Raw genomic sequence first — 13,707 nt, 5'->3', positions numbered from 1 at the left:
CAAGACGACAGCAATTTGTCTGTTCCCCTTCCCCCAATTCCCCAACACTGTTCCCATCCCCCCAATTCCCCAATAAAAATCTGAGGAAAAAAAAAAAAAAGTAACATAATCTGATCGCATTTTTAAACAGACCTCTGCCTCCTGTGCAGAATGAGTAGATCAGTTGGTAGGTGACTCAAGTAAGAGATGAGAGCAAAGAAAAGGACAGTGGCATTAGAGAGTATAAGAAGTAACTTGCTTGAGATATACTTTAGAGGTAGGATTGAGTGAATAGCAGTAGAAAGAGAAACAAATATATATGAAAGCTACATTCCAGGTATCTGGTTTGAGAAGTTGTGAACATGAAATAGAGAAGACAGGTTTAGAGTTAATCACATTCTGGGGTGGGAGACAAGGAAAATAGATACTAGATAGTAATAAGTGGAGTGAGGAGAAATGAAGATACGGGAATAAGTAATAATGAAGAATGCTTGTGTTAGATGAGTTGATCAGGGAAGACCTAAATGAAGTGAGAGCATGCCATGTGGGTGAAGAGTATTCTACTCAAAAGGAACAAGAAGTGCCAAGGCCCAAAGGCAGGAGTGAACTGAGTCTGCAAAAGAACTGGACGTGAGCAAGGTTGCTGGAGTGGAGTGGCCTGGGGAAAGAGAGGAGACAGGTGACCATGGCAGTTCACATAAAGCCTAACAGACCAAGATAATGACTTCGATTTTGATAGTAAATATGATGGGGAACGACTGCAGGATTTTGAGAGGGGGAATTACATGGTCTCATGGTTTTAAAGGATGACTGGAGGACAACAAACTGCAGGGGACAAGGGTGGAAGCCGAGTGACTAGGGCAGGTGCAACGGACTAGTCCAAGTAAGAGATGATGGCATCTTGGATTAGGATCAAAGCATGGGAAGTGGTGAAATTACAGGATATTAGATTGTATGCTTTTGTACTAAATTATACTTTCTGTCCAGGGGACTTAAGAGTTTATTATGTTATATATGTGTGTACACGTACACACACACACACACACACACACACGCCCCATGAGGGTGGGGAGCGTATCTGTCTGCTTTGTTCTATCACTGAATCCCTAAAAACTTGGTACAGAACCTGCCACACAGCCTGCATTCCAATTTCTGTTGAACAATGAATAAATATGGTAGCAAGGCAAATTGTAGGCTAAATTTAGATTTAATCCAAGTTCTGTTCACTGGCAATCCTTCATCAGGTTATAGATGTGGAACAATTTTTATCTCTAAAACAGGATAAAACATAAACAGCCACTTTGTGTAAAAGAGCTATCAATGTAGAAGTCTGGCAAGGGGTTTTCATTTGTATTTAAGTTAGCTAAATGCTACATAACTAATTTTTCTGAATATAGAAAGCAACTAATATATTCTTCATAATCAGATTAAAGAACTAATCATTAAAACTGTGAAGTTAAATGCAGCTCACCTGAAGTTAATTTTTATGACACAAGTATATCCTTATTTTCACTAAAATAACTCATTTAAAAATATATCAATACTGCATAGGAAAATTTCTGGATTCTTGTTTTAAGATGTTACTGTTTTATTTTTTCTTTTGTTGAATACACATTTGTTTTACTGGCAGTCCAGACAACAAGTATATAAAGGAAATATTTAAATTTTTCTTTTGGCAGACATCAAGATAAACTGTGCAAATTAAAATGCCTCAATTTAACCTGAAGAAATGGTTTTGAATCATACAAATTTTTAAGAAGAAAAATAAAGACTGTCCAAAGGGATTCTCCTAGTTTATAACGTATTTCCAGAATAACTCTCAAAAAAAAGAATTCAAAAATACTCCTTGACTACTTTAAAAATATGTCAATACCATATGGCTTTATGAAATAACTTCTAAAATTTACAGTTTTTATTTAAAAAGGATCCCAAATTTTAAATAAACTGCTAGCAATATCATTTTTTTCACTTAAAAGTGCATATCTCTGAGGGTGGGACATACATACTTTTTCAACAAATAATTTTTACAAATTTGGAACACACAAAAAAAATCACTTAAAATATTTTTAAGGGGGAAAAGAGTTTTCACCAGAAGTCATCTTTAAATAGACTGCAGTAGATGACGTTGTTCCTTTTATTCCTTTTTATACCATCAGAATTCTCTGTGAAGATGCTTTGGCAGTTTTAAGACATATCATGGTCTCTACCAAGAGACACTGACAGTAATGATGTCTGTGGAGATGGCAATGGCCTTGATGGCTCAGTTTGAATACAGACATTACTGGGCTGGTTCTCCAAATCAGAAGCAAAGGTGCTCTCTTCTCTTACATCAAGAATTTGTTCAACTGAAGCTGCCTGGAGTGGAATATTATCTACAGTTTTGTGAGCATTATTTAAGTTGTTATTAAGTGTGGTAATATCACACTCTTTGTCCAGGACACCAAATTCATCTTCTATTGTAACTATATCTTCAGTTTCAAATGTTTCCAAAGGAGCCAAAAACTCACTATGTAGATGGTCTTGAGGACCACTATTGTCACATTCGGTACCCTCCTTTACTTCAGAATCCTTGTCACTATCACTGTCAATGGTAATTACAACTGGGGAACGTGAAGCATTATCTCCATGGTGTTTCTTATGCTTCTTCTTATGTTTCTTCTTTTTCTTTTTATGATGTCTAGTTGTATCCGTAGCTTTCCCTTCATAAACTATCTCTACACTTAGGCTCCGGGCCCTCCTTTTTCTCCTCTTGTGTTTTGTCTCTCTGTCTGATGATCGGCTATCTGAAAAGCTGTCAGTCTCATTTTTGTAGTTGCCATCCAATTTTGATGAAGATTTTTGGTAATGACCTTCCTTTACTTTAGAAGCAAATTCACGAGATGGTTGAGCCATTTCGCTTGTACCCTCCAAATGCCGTGTTTTGTATTTTCGTTTTCCTCCAGGCTTTTCATTTCTCACCCGGTCAGGCCCTGTAGATGCAGTCTTCGATCTGTTACTGGATAGGCTCCTTGATCTGTGCCTTTCATAGTAATAATACTTCCTTTCACTATGATTATTTTTTTTCCTAGCATTTGTTCTTTCAGAAAAGGATTGAATTCTAAATTCTGGACTTGAAGATTGTCTGGAATAATGAGCTCTGGATAGAGTCCTCCTCCTGTAAGATGATTCGTAGCCATCCCTATCCTTGTTTCTACTATAGTAAGTATACTCCCACTTATATCTTCCATAATTATTTCTTAAATAATAACGATCTCTAGTTCTGCTCCGTGATCTTCTTTTACCATGATCACTGCTACGAGATCTCGATCTGCTTGTGCTTTCACTACTTAGAGACAGAGTTTGGCTTCTCCTCGACCAACTGCTGTCCCTAGTTCTTGATCTTTTTTTGTCTCTTCTACCTCTAGGTCTGCTACTCTCCCTGCTTCTGGATCGTTTTCTTTTCATTCTTTTCTTCCCATGATGCTTCCTACGATTCTTCTGATCATGCCCACTTCTACTCTGGGAACGTGAATCAGAACTTCTTGATCTTCCCCTCCTTCTGTGTCTACGGTTATATGGGGAATATACTCTGTCTCCTCTGATAGATGAGCTCAGGTCTCTGGAAGAGGACAATGATGTAGATCGTTTCTCTTCCTTCTTTGATTTGATTCTTGTACCAGAATCACAATGATCTTTGTTTACTTGCTCATCCTTTCCAAGGACAGAGCGTGGAGATGAACATCTACTAACATCACTATCACCAGAGCTGTAAGACTGCTCTTGTTCTTGTGTCTTCACTGTCTCCATTTTCTCATAAGAACCTAATTCCTCAGAATCGGAGGACAGTTCAACAAGTTCTGGGGTCCTCTCAGCTAGTGGTTTAACAAACCCAACAATGACACAATTATCTGAAGAAGAGTCACTGTCATTATTTAGGTCCTCATTGGTTTGTACTCCTTGTATCTGAGACGTGGCTCTTCCGGTTACAAGTTCTTCATCTGAACTGTCAGAAGTATTTATAAGGGAAGACATGGCAGCGTGTACCTGCTCTGAGCTTGAGTAAGATGGCCCTGGAGTTTCATCATCCCATGGTGCCTGACTAACAGTGGCTACATTAATATCCAGCTCTTGGGTCTCAGCTTCATCTGGAGATATTGTTATGACTGAAGAATCAGAATGGCTACCTTCTTCATAGGAAGGAGCAGGGCAATCATAATTAGCATGCTGATCAAAGGCTGCCATGTTAAAAGGAGATCGAGCAAAACTGATAAATTCATGTATAAAATGCTCAGTCCGATTAAGTAAAAATGGCCTTAAGTCAGACACAAATGCCTGACTCTCCAAGTCATATCGAGTAACATTACTCATGATGATGTGCTGCACTATATTCACTAAAGATCCATGAGCTCCAAAAAGAACTGTAAGTTCACGTTTTAACCAAGGGACTAATCTGTGAAGACAAGCTGGATTTCTACGGAAAAATTCAGCTGAAATATCCCTGTAGCGACCACCATCTTCAATGTTTCTAACGCGAGCACCAGCACGATAGAGGGTTCGCCTAAAATTAATAATATCCTGTTCTTGAATTTTCCGCAAAGATCTTTCATCTGCAGTAGTTGGCCTTCTTGGAAGCTGTCTCATAAATTGAGGAATTTCACCATCTCTAGGTCTTGTTGAAATACCTAATCCTTCAAATAGTACCCCGCTATCTGGTGGAGTTGTTGTTCTTCTATTCATGGTACTACTGGGTGAATAAACAGAAGCACTTCGGTCTCTGGTCATAGTTGTACGATAGCGGAATCGTCGAACATCAGGTGTGGCAAAAGTACCATTATATGAAGGCCTTAGGACGTACTCCTTGAAGTCATCTTCAGCTCTCACAGAATGGAAAATAGAATCAAAAGGCTGTTTACATAGTGGACATTCAGCTTTGTTTTTAGACCACTCCTGTACACAGCGAAAACAGAACTTGTGTAAACAGCGATCTAAGTAAGACACGTTATCAAACCTATCCAAGCATATAGGACACTTAGAATCAGGAGATGCATCAGCTGGTACTGTCTGTTGCAATTTGCTAGTGCCAGCTTTAGGTGAAAAGTTGTCCATTTTAAATTCCTTAGCGGCTGATGCCATTATCTGTAAAAGGGAAAAAATTATATCAGTAACCTGATAGAAATGACTAAACCTGAAAAAATTGCAAATAATGACTCTGAAACATACTTTGGTGAACACAGTTGAGTAGCTCATTATCTTTGTAATATAAAGCAGTGCAGCATAGCAATATAGTAAATAAGCACAAGTTCTAAAGTGAAATTTCCTTTGTTTGAATACTGGTTCCAAACTAGCAATGTAACTGTACCAGTTACTACTACCTCTATGCTTCAATTTCTTCTGTAGATCACTGCCTCACAGGCCTTGTGAAGATGTAAAAAGCCCTTAGAAAAGGTGCCTGATACATAGTAAGCTCTCAAATGTTATATAACATTCTATTATTCTTAAATAAAAAAAACTTGAGAAATATTTTATATATACAAAAAAGTACAAAAGAAAATATACCAAGTACCCATGTATCCACCACTCAGATTTAGCAACTAACACTTTCTCATGGTTACTCCAGATTTTTTAAAATGTCCCTTATCTTCCCCTCCTATCCCTCTCTAGAAAACAAAAAAACAAAAATATTACAGTCCTTGGTTGGTGTTATTTCTATCTATGGTTTTATATCTTTCATACATATATGCCCCAAACAATACAGACTACTGATTTGTCTTATTTGTGTAAGTATTGTATATGTAACTTTAAAAACAGCTTTAGTAGTAACTTTTTTTGGTGACAGGTGGTTGCTAGACTTATAGTGGTAATAACATAGTAGGTGATCACATGGTGTGGAATCAAAATGTTGTACACCTGAAACTAATATAATATCGTATGTCAACTATAACTAAAAAAGAAGCTTTAGTGAGATAATTTGCATACCACAAAGTGCAGCTGTTGAAACCAATTCTGTGGTGTTCTTTGTTTTTTTCCCAATTCTGTGGGTTTTTGTTTTTTTAATAATTTTTTATTGTTAGTTTCAGGTGTACAGAACAATACAATAGTTATCCTTTTCACCCTCACAAAGTAACAATCCCCCTCTCCCCCTCTATTGCCCTCCCTCCCCCGGTATCATGCTTATCTATTACAATTCCATTGACTCCATTCCCACTCTCTACTCCATGTCCCGTGACTATATGTATATATAATTATAGTTGACATACAATATTATTCAATATCAGCTTCAGAAATACAGTGCAGTGGTCAGGCCTCTACACCGACTATGAAGTGGTCTCCCCAACAGGACATGAGTCCATCTGGCCCCCTAAGAAATATTTACAACATTATTGATTATATTCCTCAGACTTTTTCTATCCCTGAGGCCATATTGTAATTACCAATTTGTATTGTCTCACCCCTTCCCCTTCTTCTTCATCCCCACCCCCTCCCAACTAACAACTCTCAGTTCTTCCTCTGTGTCTCTGAGACTATCTCCATCCACTTCTCCCATCCATTCGGTTCCTTAGAATCCACGTATAAGTGAGATCATATGATATTTGTCTTTCTCTGACTGACTTATTTCACTTAGCATAATGTTCTCTAGTTCCATCCATATTGTTGCAAATGGTACTATTTCCTTCTTCTTTATAGCTGAGTAATAAATACTCCATTGTGTAAATGTACCAAAGTTTCTTAATCCAGTCATCTAACAATTCTGTGGTTTTTAATGAAAGATTCTTTCACAAAGAAGATTTTTGGTGAGAATTAAATGAAATACTAAATATAAAAGCACTCAAAGGCAGTACCTGGCACATAGCAAATGCTCACTAAATATTAGTTGATGTTATCAGTACTATACTACTGTTATTATTACACTGTTATATCCAGTTCATCACTGATTTCTTTCAGCACCCTTAAGAAGTCTTTCTTGGCTTTCTTATTTAATCCAAAGTCAGTCACAAAGTATCTTGAATTATGCTTTCGGCCCCCTTCCCTGATTACTTTTTCCCACATCACTAAAATTGTAAAGATTAATTTTGCTTTCTTTGAATTTATCAGTTTATATTGGCCCATAACTCAAACAATGAATTTGCCAGAGCTGAACTCTAACTTGTATTACATTTTGCCCTTGTTATCTTATAAAATCCTTCTTTGGTTGCATTCTACACTAATTGTGTTTTCCTGGGCCTATTATTCATGTTTCTCTACCTCCTCTATCACAGATAGTCCTATCACTCACTAGTCAACTGCTGTCAAGTTATTCAAATAATAAAACCGCAATTTTCTAAACAATAGACTCATGTGCCATCCATACATACCGAGCTCTAAGAAAAACAGACAACAAAAATCTGAAACCGCAAAATATTATTTCATCACAAATTTCAAATTAAACTTGTTCATCTAGGGCATCTTAACTTTCTCAGAGCCATAACTTAACAGGAAACCAATTGGGGCCGGCCGAGTGACTCAGTTGGTTAAGAGCTTGCTTAAGAGTGTGAGCTCTGAGCAACAGGGTTGCCAGTTGGATTCCCAGCCCAAGCTGAGCTGCTGCTGAGCTGCCAACAGGTGGCAGGATGGCTCAGCTAAAAAAAAAAAAAAAGGAAACCAATTAATGCTGAACGAGTTTTTCAAGAGTCCAAATATTTCTAGTCTTCTATTTTCTAAAGTGGAAATGCAAAAATCACCAGTCCTTAAAGACAATAGTAGAAATATATATATATCACCAACTGCTCTTTTTGTTAATATATTTAACTCTGAAACCTTAATATTGCATAAATTTCTTAGCATTTCTCCCTACTTCTAATATTTTTTATTCTCCTACTCAGGAAAAAAACAAACCACCACCCTAAAAATAAAAAAAAATTTAGGATAAGAGACATTGTGCATATGTTAGGGGAAGGAGTAAAGAAAGGGGGGACTGGAGAGGTTATCAGAGGATCTGGATTGAAGACCAGGTATCACCTACAAGTAAAACTAACTCTATAAGCTGGAGAAACCCACAGTAGCTCTGGACTTAGTTTGCCCCTCTATATAATAAAGGGATTATTAGATTTTAAAAGACTGGTGAATTTTAAGTTAATACATTTTATCTTAAATTATTTCTTTGGAATGCAAATTTTAGCGTTTACTAACCATTTCCAGTGCACATAAAGATTACAACCCACAATGAATTTACTAAAGAAAATTGTTAGGTAGTAAACTTGAAGTTCAAATAAAACAAAATCTCAACGAAGTATGATTTTTATATCTTTGTCTTCCCTTTCCTAGTTTTACAAGCCTGTTAACCATTTGACAGCACAAGTCTAAAGCATGTTCAGCAATGTCATCCATAGTAGGTAAAAAGAACAAATTAATTAGAGTTGTTTTATATGTCTACAGAAGCAAATTAATTAGAGTTGTTTTGTATTTCTACAGGAATATCTTTAGCTACAAAGAATGGTATTCATCAGAAACACCAAACAATGGCAATGAGTGTAAATCATCAAATTGGGAGTTTACTCTTTCAAAATCATCACTCAACTACTAAAATTAAAATATCTGCTAAGATTCAAATGAAGTAGAATTACCATATGACCCAGCAATCCCACATCTATAAAGAGAAATGAAGACATAGGTCCACACAAAAATTTGTAAGTGAATATTCATAGCAGCATTTGTCACAAAAGCTCAAAAGTAGAAATAACCCAAATGTCCATCAGCTGGGGAGGGAGGATAAATAAAATGTGGTATATATCCATACAATGGAAGATTTGGCAGTACAAAGGAATGAATTACTGATACATGCTACAACATGGATGAACCTTTTTATTATGCTAAATGAAAAAAAAAATCACAAAATACCACGTTGTATGATGTTATTTATAAGAAATGTCCAGAATAGGTAAATCTATAGATGGAAAGTAGATTAATGGTTGCTAGGGGAGAGGGGTAGGGATTATAAGGTTTCCTTCTAGGGAGATGAAAATGTTCAATTTGATCGTAGTTGCACTCTACAAATATACTAAAAAGCCATTGGATTATATACACTTAACAGGTGAACTTTATGGATGAAATGTAAATATTTCAACAAAGCCGTTTAAAAAATACAAATTAAGGCATAAAACAAGGATGGCTAGAGACAGATTAAGATTTGTAGATTTGTAGGAGGGGTTCTGGGTTTAGGTAGCAAAGGTGGAACTGATGGTAAATTTAGCTTGGGGTTCCAGATGAAGTTTGCGATAAAGGTTTCTCCACCCTAGAACTCGAGGAATTAGGATTTCAAATTCATTTCCCTATAGGGGAGATTAATCAGTTCTTCTGATTCCATTTCCTTAACTGCCTCCAAAATTCTAAATAAAGTTTACCACCTTTAGGATAAACTGATTGAGCCAAGCCTTCCCTTCCCCAAATCTTCAAATATGTTGGCTTTAACAAGGGTTAAGAACCCTTCATGCCATATTTTGAGGGTATTTCAGATAATCAATAAGCATACGTATCTCGGGAAAAATGGACTGGGGTGGGGATAAAGAATCAGGAGGCTGAAGTCCAAGTTAGACCATAGGCTGAACATAAAAACTAGTGATACAAACAAAATAGGACTACTCTGAAGAATTCAATATTTTATAAAGCCAGATTTCCTATAAAAGTCATGTTCTATGGCATTCCTTAAGTTATCACTGAATACAAAATTAAACCAGTAGCTGATGACATTTGGAAGAATGATGTTAATTCTAATGCTGAGTCAGGGCTGAGAACCAAAACCACTTAATAGCTGTGTAAGCTGGAGGAAGTTATTTAATTTCTCAAAACCTTACATTTTCTCAATTTTAAAATGGGTTACGCAATAGTACCCACTTGAAAAGGTGGTTGTGTAAAGGGATATATTCCACGTAAACACTTAGGATAGTGCTTGTTGAGCAGTAAGAATGGAATACTGTTTCCTATGTTATGCGAAAATAAACTTGTTTCTGGTCATTTGCATCACCCGTAAGTGATTATAAAGGCCCAGAAAGACGACAATTTATAACAACTAATCTTCATACTTAATGTAATTATTGTACTTAATACATCTAGGCAAAATGACTAAAAAGGGTTCACAAATGGATAAACTAGAAATACACCTCCAAGTATTAAAAATAATCTGGGTTCTACCTCTTATGACCTTAAAAAAAAAAAAACCACTGCACTTCTCTGAACTGCAATGCAATAAATTCCAAAAGATCATATAGAAGTTATAGGATCTATTGACCAGATCCTATAAAATTCAATTCCAATTTCAGCAATAAAAAATAATTGCTTGGGAACCATTTCCCTCTAAAGCCACTCATTTCAGACAAGCGAGATTGTTTTGGAGATTGTTTTGTCTGATTGTATGGCTTTTTGTGTCACTGACTAATCAAAAACTCCCAACCCTCATCTCTATTAATGGACAGCTCTTGTTAATTTACCTTAATCTTGAAATTACTTACCAAAAAGTCTATTCATTTTTCCTCTTAAATCACTATTTGCCTCATGTCAGTCTAGGCATCTGCAGCCCACGAGGAAAGCTGCACTACTAGCTGGGTGAATAAATCGCGGGCAGGGGAGCCCAGCACACAATGTTTAACACTGCGCGGGCAGCTCCAACAGTCACGGTGACAGTCGCTCCCTTAGGCTGAGAACTGCCACGGGCCAGAATCTAAGACAAGCACCACGTGCATTACATAATCACAACGAACTAAAATACTGTTATTCCCATTTTACGGACAGGATCAAAGAGATTAGAGGGCCCATTCAAGGTCACACCTCTGACAGTGGAGATGCCACCATTCAGACTTGAACGTTTTGTGCTGGGTTTTTTCCCCCCGGAGACCAAGCTCTTTCCAGTACACGGCTGGGCTCGTGCCTCTCGAGAGCGCTTCTTGGAAAGGTAGCCCTCCCCCGCTCACCGGTGCAAATGCACAGGTGCGCCGCAGGTGCCGTCAGCCCACCAGGACCCCTGCCCCGCTGAGGCCCGTACGGCCTCTCAGCTCCCTCGTCCCTGGGCCTCGCTCCAGACGGCCCAGCCCTTCCGACCCCCGCGCCCCATTGTTCCCGATCTCACTCACCTCGGAGGATGCCGGTGCAGGCCAAGCTGAGGCGCTCGTGACAAGCTCCCGGCGGCCCAGGAAGCTAGGTCGGTGACGGCAGGATCCGCGAAGCCGTACCCGGCGACTTCTCCGCCGGCCCTCAGGAGCCGGAGCAGGCGGGGGCGCTTCACCCTCCTCGCGAGACAGCGGAGACCCCGGCGGCTGTTGCGACCCCTGTGACGTAAAGCGTTCATCACCAATGGCAGCTTGGGGGCGTCGGTAGAAGCAAAACCCACCCCGCGGCCGCCGGCGCGTCAAAACACAGGACCCACCAGCGTAACGCATGCGCAGTGGAAGGGCGCCGGCAAGGAGGGAGGGGCCTTCGCGCTCCGCCAGAGCCCCGACCCTTCCCCCACCGCCCCCTCGGCTCCTGGGATCACAGCGACGTTAACCCTTCAGAGGTAGAGTTCACTATCGTCAGCGTCATTATTCTTGTTATTATTAATCTCAGGGTTAAGGGGCACTAACTTAATGCTCCCTCCTAACTTACCTGGAAAACACGATGATTAACTCGGCCTCATTTAAACCTCACCAAACTCTGTGAGAAGTTACTAAAATTATCTCTAGTGTTATAAAAGAACCGAGTTACACCGAGGTAACGTGACTTTACTTCCGATTGTACAGCTAGGTAATATCACCGGGATTCGAATGGCATCCAAAGCCAGAGCCCAACCAATACCCTAAGTCTTCCAAGATCTACTCCAGTCTGAGGATAAACAGGGATTACCTAAGAGAACAGAGCCTTGAAATCTTTCCAAAATAGATAACGTTTTCCTTTCAAAAGACTGCTTCCCCCTCTCCCCACTCCCCGAAATCAGGATTAAAGCCCTATTTAGACGACATATGAGAAGTACAGAGAAAGAAGGTCTGAGCCTAAAGAGGCCCGTTGCCCCATTCTACCCTCTGGCCTCAGATGTGAGCGTCCCAAACATTCTCAAGTTGAACTTGCTACAACCCGCCAAGTGCCAAACCGCCGTCCTTTGGCTTAATATTTGATACATGCTGCCGTTCTGGGCACATAATAAACGCTCAACAAACACTTGCTGATTGGCAGGTACATTATGCCAGGTAACGGTGCCAAGTTATTTCTTCTCAGAAGTTATTTACATCAACAAGCCATTGCGTTCTGAAAGACTTGTTTCTTGAAGAAGCGTTCAATTAACAGGGATTCCCACAATGATTCGTCACTGTTAATATACAACAGTAATATTGTTTACGTACAACATGAATATACGAACCTCTATCAATATAATGTGGGAACAGACGCGAGAGGAAACGTTAATTCTTCCAGCGTTAGACGCCGGAGCCGTATTTAAAATATGGATTCGTTTTTCAAATAAACTTTTAAATGCACACGACAGTACAGTATCCTGCACTAACACTCACTGCAACGGAAAGACCAATTGACGAGGTAAGCCTATCTAAATGGCAAAAAAAAAAAAAAATCATTTAAAAACATTTTCTCGTTTATGCCATCTCCTCGGTGAAAGGCGGGCTAGGCCCCCAATCACATGAGCCCGCCCCCAGCTCCGGGCGGAAGAGGCCGGCCCTGCCGCTGGGAAACGCTCCTGGAGGCGAGTGGGCGGGCGACCGTGCCCGGCTAAAAGATGGCCGTCACTGCCGCCGCCGTCGCCCGGCAGCCGCCGCCCCGGAGGTTACTCTAGGGCCTGCAGGTTCTGCCCGTTCCCGCGGACTGCCGTCGCCTTCTTACCATGAAGCCAGTGAGTCGCCGCACTCTGGACTGGATTTATTCAGTGGTAGGTCCCGCGTCTGGCGAGGCCCCACGGTGTCGACTTCCTAGGCCCGCAGGCGAAGCCCCCCTATTCCTTTCAGCGCCCAGAAACTCCAAAATCCATTTCTGAATTAAGCGTTTCACTCCCTCACCTCGACTCCGCCTCTTCCTGGAGGATACGCTCTTCCGCTGCTTACGTAAGGACAGCTGGGTGTACTAGCCTCTGAAATCCCATTTATTCGTTTGTCACTAATTTCCGCCTTAGCATCGTACGCGGCAACCTATGGGGGGCGGGGAGGAAGTACCGCTCACGTTACAATGAATTTTTTTTGCCTTTACTCCCCCTCTTGCATTTTTTTAGTTGCTCCTCGCGATCGTATTACTCTCCTGGGGATATGTCCTCTATGCGTCAACAGTAGCGGCTCGACGACAGCTAAGGAAGGCGTACCCAGACAAAATCTTCGGGATGAATGAAAATTTGTAATTCCTCTAGATTTTATTCTATGCAAATGCTTCTCTGGCATGTGTCTAGATTTAAAGTAAAGTCTATAATACAGTTTCCAATTTTATTTTTGCCTACAGCCCTTTATAATAAACCGCTCTAATATGCTAATTTTTCAACTATTTAGGTTTGCCTTTTACATTCCTATGTAACAAAGCAACCTAGATCAGACAGCCTTTGAATATCAGATCATAGATGGAATAACGTGCTTTTCAATTTAGAGTTTCTAAAATACTTTTTAAATGCCTCAAAGCCACCTTGAAAACAAAAGCATGTGTAATTTCTATTCTTATATTATTGCAACGTTTCATTCTGTTGCATACCTACACATCAGACTAGATTAAGTACTATGTAAAAAAAAAAAGTGACTATTTTTCTACATCCTGTTTTCCAAG

General features: G+C 39.6%; 1 protein-coding gene and 1 long non-coding RNA gene across 3 annotated transcripts; one reads left to right on the top strand and one right to left on the bottom strand.

Annotated features, from left to right (window-relative positions):
* Positions 1-1,310: 1,310 nt before the first annotated feature.
* On the bottom strand, positions 1,311-13,007 carry TOPORS (TOP1 binding arginine/serine rich protein, E3 ubiquitin ligase). Of its 2 annotated transcripts, XM_019624079.1 has the most exons (3): positions 12,790-13,007; positions 11,058-11,252; positions 1,311-5,094 (listed from the first exon to the last, which is right to left on the bottom strand). In XM_019624079.1, exons 1-3 carry the CDS (start codon positions 12,790-12,792, stop codon positions 2,164-2,166), a joined length of 3,129 nt encoding a protein of 1,042 aa, XP_019479624.1. In that variant the 5' UTR covers positions 12,793-13,007; the 3' UTR covers positions 1,311-2,163. The 2 variants fall into 2 exon arrangements, with proteins under 2 accessions (XP_019479624.1, XP_019479623.1); XM_019624078.1 differs by lacking the exon at positions 12,790-13,007 and having other exon boundaries at positions 11,058-11,879.
* On the top strand, positions 12,377-13,434 carry LOC109371524 (uncharacterized). Its single transcript, XR_002121896.1, has 2 exons — positions 12,377-12,835; positions 13,172-13,434. It is a non-coding gene; the product is annotated as an uncharacterized LOC109371524 (long non-coding RNA).
* Positions 13,435-13,707: the final 273 nt, after the last annotated feature.

Source organism: Hipposideros armiger, unplaced genomic scaffold (genome assembly GCF_001890085.2).
Source record: "Hipposideros armiger isolate ML-2016 unplaced genomic scaffold, ASM189008v1 scaffold_577, whole genome shotgun sequence".
NCBI lineage: Eukaryota > Metazoa > Chordata > Mammalia > Chiroptera > Hipposideridae > Hipposideros > Hipposideros armiger.
The sequence above is the reverse complement of the archived record's forward strand: the minus strand, read 5'-3'. Positions and strand labels throughout refer to the sequence as shown.